The sequence below is a fragment of the Papaver somniferum genome, chromosome 2, assembly GCF_003573695.1.
Source record: "Papaver somniferum cultivar HN1 chromosome 2, ASM357369v1, whole genome shotgun sequence".
NCBI lineage: Eukaryota > Viridiplantae > Streptophyta > Magnoliopsida > Ranunculales > Papaveraceae > Papaver > Papaver somniferum.
In genome coordinates this window covers 11,958,887-11,966,205 of record NC_039359.1, presented here as the reverse complement: position 1 = coordinate 11,966,205, position 7,319 = coordinate 11,958,887, and the positions used below count along the sequence as shown (strand labels likewise).

The 7,319-nt window shown below is 35.5% G+C and overlaps 1 protein-coding gene across 1 annotated transcript; it reads left to right on the top strand.

Moving 5' to 3' along the window:
• The first annotated feature begins 452 nt into the window (after positions 1–452).
• Positions 453–2,809, top strand: LOC113346915 (ricin B-like lectin EULS3). Its single transcript, XM_026590466.1, has 4 exons — positions 453–1,117; positions 1,209–1,331; positions 1,983–2,214; positions 2,471–2,809. Coding segments are annotated over exons 1-4 (921 nt in total). The 5' UTR covers positions 453–553; the 3' UTR covers positions 2,473–2,809.
• The last annotated feature ends 4,510 nt before the right edge of the window (positions 2,810–7,319 follow it).

The window sequence follows — 7,319 nt, the reverse complement described above, 5'->3', positions numbered from 1 at the left end:
AACTCACATTTCAGTCCAAGGATCCAAATTTTTGAATTTCTTTGTGTTTTCTTTTGCAAGAACATATAACTAAGCAGTTTGGAACATTTGTACGTGTTTACTTTGTGTTTGACATGAATTTTAGACTGAAAACTGAAGATTTTAACCTAAATTTAAAACTGAAAAACTGGTTTTATTGTTTTCTATCGGATACCAGAAATTATCGAAATACTATCTGATATTCGATGACTTAAACGTAAAGGAACCATAATTGAATTTCAAATTTGGGACGAAAATAATACAGCATACATTAAGATAACTGTTATTGTAACGGAAACGGGGTTATCCGTTACCATAAATAAGTTCCGTCGACAGCCCATCACTAAGTAAACACGTATTCAAATTGTTTATTAAAAAAAAGAAAAAAAAAGGAACGCGTATTCAAACAAGACGGGTTCATAAATAAGTCGTCTGCGGGAAACAACAAAAGAAAAGTAATATCACAACTCCAAAACTCTCTGCATTATTATCCTTCTGAAGAATCTACATTTTATCACCTCCATTTACCCAAATCATGGAATTCCCATTTGAACATCACAATCGTCATCGTAGAGAACAAGAAGAAGAGGAATATCGTCATCAACCACCACCACCACCATCATACAGAAGTGAACAACAAGATGAATATGGTTATGGACCACCACCACCACCATCATACACAAGTGAACACAAACAACATCACCATGAAAGACCTCCTCCACACAACGAGAGATTTGAGGAAAGACCTCCACATTATGAAAGATTTGGTGAAGCACCTCCACCACCACCAGGACAAGAATTTGGATATGGGGGACACACTCAATCTCCTGGTTATCCATCAGTAGTTCAACATGTTTCACATGAGCATCAAAGTTTTGAACAAAACCCATCTGATGAATTCCGCCATGAAAGTTTCGGGAATCATCGTCGCCCACCTAGTCATGAATATGATGGTAGTAGCCAGGGTTCAGCTGGTATGCCTGACATTCATAACAAACGCACTTTTAGGATTTACTCTAAAGCAGACCCTGATTATTCTCTTACCATTAGAGATGGAGAAGTTGTTTTATCCCGATCTAATGAAAACGACGAGTTTCAGGTACTAATCATTTCCGCTTGGATTTCATTGATTTTGATTTTTAAGCTTGGGGTTTAATCAAATTTTTTGTTTTGTTTTACTGTTCTACTAGCATTGGATCAAAGATGAGCAGTTCAGTACAAGGGTTAAGGATGAAACGGGTATGCCTTCATTTGCTCTGGTTAATAAAGCTACGGGCCAGGCCATTAAGCACTCCATCGCTGAGACTAATCCCGTAAGAACTCCAGCTTCTTTTCAGTCCATTTGGGGTACATATCATTATTATATTAGTATAATATGTCTAATTTTTCTTGAAAATATTGTGCTGTGCGAGTTCTTGATTTATACATCCACTTCGTTAGATTTCACATTTTTGAAACTTTTCAAGAGGATAAACAGTGGGTTTATTATGTGTTCAATCATTCAAGACGCTTCGATTTTATTTTACACGTATGAAAGCGTCAAACATGATACCAAATGAGTTGAAAGTTCATCGAGTAATAACTTTCTTGTCTTGAAATGATTTTCATTTTCTTTCTCCCTAGTCCCTCCTTGTGTTGCCACATGGGGACTTTAGTGTCGGCACTTTTTATGGTTAGAAGTGGATAGCATTTTGCTGTCATTTATTTTCAATCATATTTTTATATTATTGCCATCGCATACCACGAGCAGCATAATGTCTGTTTGGATTTTGTTCATCGATCAATTTTTTATTGTGGGGTATATATATAAAGAAAATTAAAACTGAAATATCATACCGACTCATCAAATATCCGAAAGAATATTACTGAGATCTATACTGACTAATATACGAACTAAAGTCTAAAGTATATTGTTTTTGTAACTTAGAATGACCGTGGCATATCTTGTTTATATTTGATTGCAGGTTCGACTAGTTCCCTACAATCCAAATTATCTCGATCAGTCGGTCTTGTGGACAGAGAGCAAGGACTTGGGTAATGGTTACAGATGCATAAGGATGGTAAATGATATCCATTTGAATATCGATGCTTTCAAGGGAGATAAGCAAGATGGAGGAGTACATGATGGAAACATTATCGTTCTCTGGGGATGGAAGAATGGAGAAAACCAGCTTTGGAAGATCGTTCCCTACTATTGTAAGTCTTTTCTATTAATGTTTTTGGGATAACACTAAAATAGCTAAGCATTCTTTTAGATAGTAGCCAACATATTTTCTACCATCCACATCAATAATCTACTCGCCAAGGGAAACTTAACCGCAACACTGAAAACAAGAGAAGCACGTAACTATAGTAGTAACATTCCGATATTTCTACAACGATTTTCTTACCTTTTTCTCAATGTTCTCACTTTTAATTATTATTTTTTTGATTTTTTTGGTACTCAATCCAGGAGGTGCGTGTTGGTTTCTATACCTTTCTTATTTGGAGCTTTAGATGTTGCGGAAGAAGAAGAATGTATACTTTTATGGGAAAGCTGCTTGCTCCTGTTCAATATAAATAACTAAACTTCGATCAACCACTATCAATCAAATCATACATTGTATTGCATCTATAGAGAGTGTTGCTTAATGCTTATTATGCGTGGCTGTTTCTTATTATGCGTTGTAATAACTTTCCATTATTGGGCCAGTGGATTTGTAGTATATCATGTTCTTGTAATATGTGTGTTTGTATGGATACGATTGTGTTGCACATGAGGTACCTATGTATGTGGTTTTTTTTCTTTTGATATCCTAGACTAGTGGTCCGTAGATTATTTCGAAACTCCTTAAATTGGAGTGGATTCATGATTATGGGATTCTAACTCCTACCCAACCGTGGGAGGAAGCATGAAAATTATCAGACTGTTTGATGGTTCTCCTACGTATGTGTCACGTGATTCATATATATATGACTATGTAGGATTTATGCATGTTGTTACTTGGTTGGATATATTACTAATATGGTCATGTGAGTCATCTCAAGTGAGAATGCAACCATGCAAAGCTATTTTTTTGGTAAAGATGAAAAAGAATCTCTGGACGTTAACAACCAAGATAGATGAATAGGAATTAACAAAAAAAAAAATGAAGCAACCGTTAGCGATGTACGAAGTCACTTGTTAGGTTACATCCACGAAAAGAAGTGAAAAGGGCTCTTAAAGTGTCAATTGAGTGAAGTTGTAAAAGCGTTGAAGGAACCAAAGTCAAGAAAAACAGGAAACTAAACTGCCAGTCTTCCAAAATTGACATATGAAAGGAGTTCTCACTAAAGGAACCTGTACAATTATTCAGGGAAGCTACAAGAGATAAAAACACTAGCACTTTTGATTAGAGCGTCATGTCTTTTTCTTCATCAATGGTATCATGGTCCGTCTTTAGTTTGCAAGTTATGTTACTGCACAAATTTAATTAACGCAAGTTAGCTGTGTTAGAGCACTGCTCGGTCGAACTCGCAAGTTTTGATATCTCAAGCTTGTTGTCATTGATTGGTGCACACAACTATGTATTGATTTCTGGTCTACTAAAATCAAGCTCGGACTAGGATTAAAGTTTGGTAGTTGGGCATCAGATATCACTGAATAACCCTCGAAGATTGAAGACTGAAGATCAAACGAAGACATTTGGATAACTTCATTGACAAAGAGGTATCTGAAGACTCTATCATTCTGTTTACTCATGGAATTACCATTCTATCTACAAGAGACTATGTCATATGACTTCTTTTAGATTTAATATTGCAAAGAATAAGTTTCGAGTCAAGCTTGTCTTGCGAAACATCTCGAAATATGATTCAAGCAATGGATGTTCATAGATCTTTAGACATTCTACTTCAGAACAATTTATTGTTCAAGAACTTTTTTTATTTCAGATGGATCATTTAGAAAATTTTCAACAATGATATTTCATATCTATGGAAATTGGGAAGGTTTCAAAACATGAAAAGAGAATTCTCATAACTACTGAAATCTGGACATAGGATAGGTATACATACTCATTACATGCACCCTAAACATCTGAGTTCCGGAGGATAGGTGAAAATGCGGGGGTCTAACAACCACACCCAACAAGTCGTTTGGAAATCTGAGAGGACTTACTCCAGTACACTTTCTAGAGAATCCACTAGACAGTCAGACTCAATCTAGAATAAAGTGTATCAAAGAGTTTAATATCTCTAACTCTTAATTCAATCCGCAATCAGCAAATAGAAATCTGCGAGCCCGATTGAATAAGAGCAGTAACTTGAACGATACAAAAGACCAATGTTCAAGTGTCAACCAATGTAAATCAACAACCCAAGGTTGGATATTCTAATTTATTGATATTAACGCACAACCTGTGATATTTTAATTATATAACAAAATATAATGCGGAAAACAAATAACACAAACACCAGAATTTTGTTAGCGAGGAAACCGCAAATGCAGAAAAACTATGGGATCTAGTCCAGATTGAACACCACAATGTATTAATACGCTACAGACAATAGCCTACTACCAATTAACTTAGGACTGGACTGTAGTTGAACCCTAATCAATCTCACACTGATTCAAGGAACAGTTGTGCTCCTTATGTCTCTGATCCCAGCAGGATACTACGCACTTGATTCCCTTAGTTGATCTCATCCACAACCAAGAGTTGCTACGACCCAAAGTCGAAGACTTGATAGACAAATTTGTCTCACACAGAAAAGTCCATAGGATTGAATAAATCTGTCTCCGACAGAAATATCCAAGAGTTTTTGTTCCGTATTTTGATAAATCAAGGTGAATAGGAACCAATTGATAAACCGGACTTATATTCCCGAAGAACAACCTAGTATTATCAATCACCTCACAATAAACTTAATCGACTAGTGAAACAAGTTATTGTGGAATCACAAACGATGAGACGAAGGTGTTTGTGATTACTTTTCTATCTTGCCTATTGGAGATATAAAATCTCAAACCAATTATTTCAGTTGTACTCAACACGATAGAAAAATCAAGATCGGATCACGCAACTACAAAGATAATAGTTGGGTCTGGCTTCACAATCCCAATGAAGTCTTCAGGTCGTTAACCTACAGGGTCTCGAGAAGAAACCTAAGGTTAAAGGAGAATCGACTCTAGTTATGCAACTAGTAACACACAGGAGGTGTGGGGATTAGGTTTCCCAGTTGCTAGAGTTCTACTTTATATAGTTTTCAAATCAGGGTTTGCAATCCAAGATACCTTGGTAACAAAGCATTCAATAATCACCGTTATATGAAAAACATGATTCAACCAAGCTAATATCTTTCAACCGTTAGATCGAAATAGTACCCTCATTTACGTTTATGTAACCGTACCTAAACGTGTACACCATGTTGGTTCACAAATAGTTACCCAAGGTTAGACATATGATTACTCTCATATCAACCGTATTCATCTCAACCATAACTAGTTCAAATGACTCAAATGAAACTAGTTAAAGAGTTATTCAATTGTTATAGAAAACAAAATTGAAATCAAATCGGTTTGATTCACCTGAATCAATCATGAACATTATAGCCATGGTTTGCAAAGATTACATTCCTTATGATTTAAATGTTTAAGTCCATGAACTGACCGATTTGACAAAGTAACCAGCTTAAGTATGCGTACTTAAGCAACCAGATTTTAGTTTGTTAAGTTTCCAAACTCAGCAGAAATTTTTGGTTCGAAAACTTCCGCCAGTATGCATACGGGTACGCATACTTAAGGTGACTAGTTTAGGAGTTTGTAATTCCAAAACTCAGCAGATATTTTCGGTTCGATCTTGTCTCCTTCACCAATTTGGTATACACACATATGCATACACTTGGTTCCCGGTTTATGGATTTATACACTAATGTGCGAACACACTATATATGCTTATATCCAAACATGGTTACATTCTCAACTCTTTATTTCAATCATTGAACCATTCTTCTATAATGACAATCATCATTTTCACACACTATTAGCATCAAAGCAATTTTCAAGATATTGCAATAATCATTATCGAAATATTCCAAGCCTACATCAAATGATTGTATCACACAAACCATGTAAGATGTTACTAAGCAATTTTCTCATGATATAAGATGAACTTGGTCGAAGCAAAAGCTTACCAATACATATTTCGAGAAATATGTAAGCGAGATATACTCAGCTCGAAATCTCAAATGTGTATAGAGAAAACTATATCTTAACACGACTTATGTCTCAATATAGGAGATAATAGAAACAGACTTTCCATGTGATAGATGAGTTCAAATCTCCGCATACCTTTTGTCGAAGAAGTTCCACAAGCTCCCCTTAGTAGTTCTTCGTCTTCAATTGATGAACTCTATGAAATCTAAGATCAACTACACTATCTATGTCCTAGTCCGTGACATCTATAAATAGGCTAGAAATCAAGACTTATAGTTTTGGTCTCTAACATTGACGAACATGCTTAAGATAGCAACGCATGCGAGTTCGACCGAGCAGTGCTCTAACAATCTCCCCCTTTGTCAATTTTAGTGACAAAACTATCAATACATATGGATTACAAAATAGATAGAAATTGTAGCTTCTCATCCAAATGCTTGATCTCCTTGGCATCTTCAACGCGACTCGAAATCTTCGTCACTTCCAAGTACTCAATGATCCTAAAGGTTGTAAGTTCAACATCACAGTTGTTGAAGATCCGTAGCGATAACAATGAGAAAACAATATGCTCTCAATCATTGTTATACAATGTCATAGTATTATTACACATCATCAAAGTTCAATTGTATGACAACTTTGACAACAATACTATGGTGATATGTATCACTCCCCCTTAGTCAATACTCCATCTCAACATGAAAACCACTCCCTCTTACATAATGATCCGTAAACCATATGTATTTTTAGTATCACACTACACATTAATTCTCCCTCATTTTATCAATATAAATTGGCAAAGGTACGAAAACTAGTGGGATCCTCATGAAATTTTCACAGAGATAGTTCATGACCAAAAAAGAATACCATATCAACTTATTTAGATGCCATCATAAATCTGAAGCTAAATGCATTCATCAAGGAGTTTATAAATATACAAGATAACCCCTAATATTCCACAGCCGCACTCCCCACAAAGATTTGGCAATTAATCACAAGTTCAAAATGAACTCTCCCCCATAAAATGTCATTCCCGAAAGAAAAACAAAGGCGACCATGTTTTTACAAGAAAAAAAGGATTTCTTTGGACAAAATCAAATCACATGAAAACATGGATTTAAATCCAAAG

What these genes read in the sequence shown, in the direction of transcription:
- LOC113346915 (XM_026590466.1), top strand. Translation starts at nt 554, where the DNA reads ATGGAATTCCCATTTGAACATCACAATCGTCATCGTAGAGAACAAGAA. An exon ending in ATGAAAACGACGAGTTTCAG is followed by an intron (nt 1,118 to 1,208) that starts GTACTAATCATT and finishes CTGTTCTACTAG; the next exon opens with CATTGGATCAAAGATGAGCA. An exon ending in CCATCGCTGAGACTAATCCC is followed by an intron (nt 1,332 to 1,982) that starts GTAAGAACTCCA and finishes ATTTGATTGCAG; the next exon opens with GTTCGACTAGTTCCCTACAA.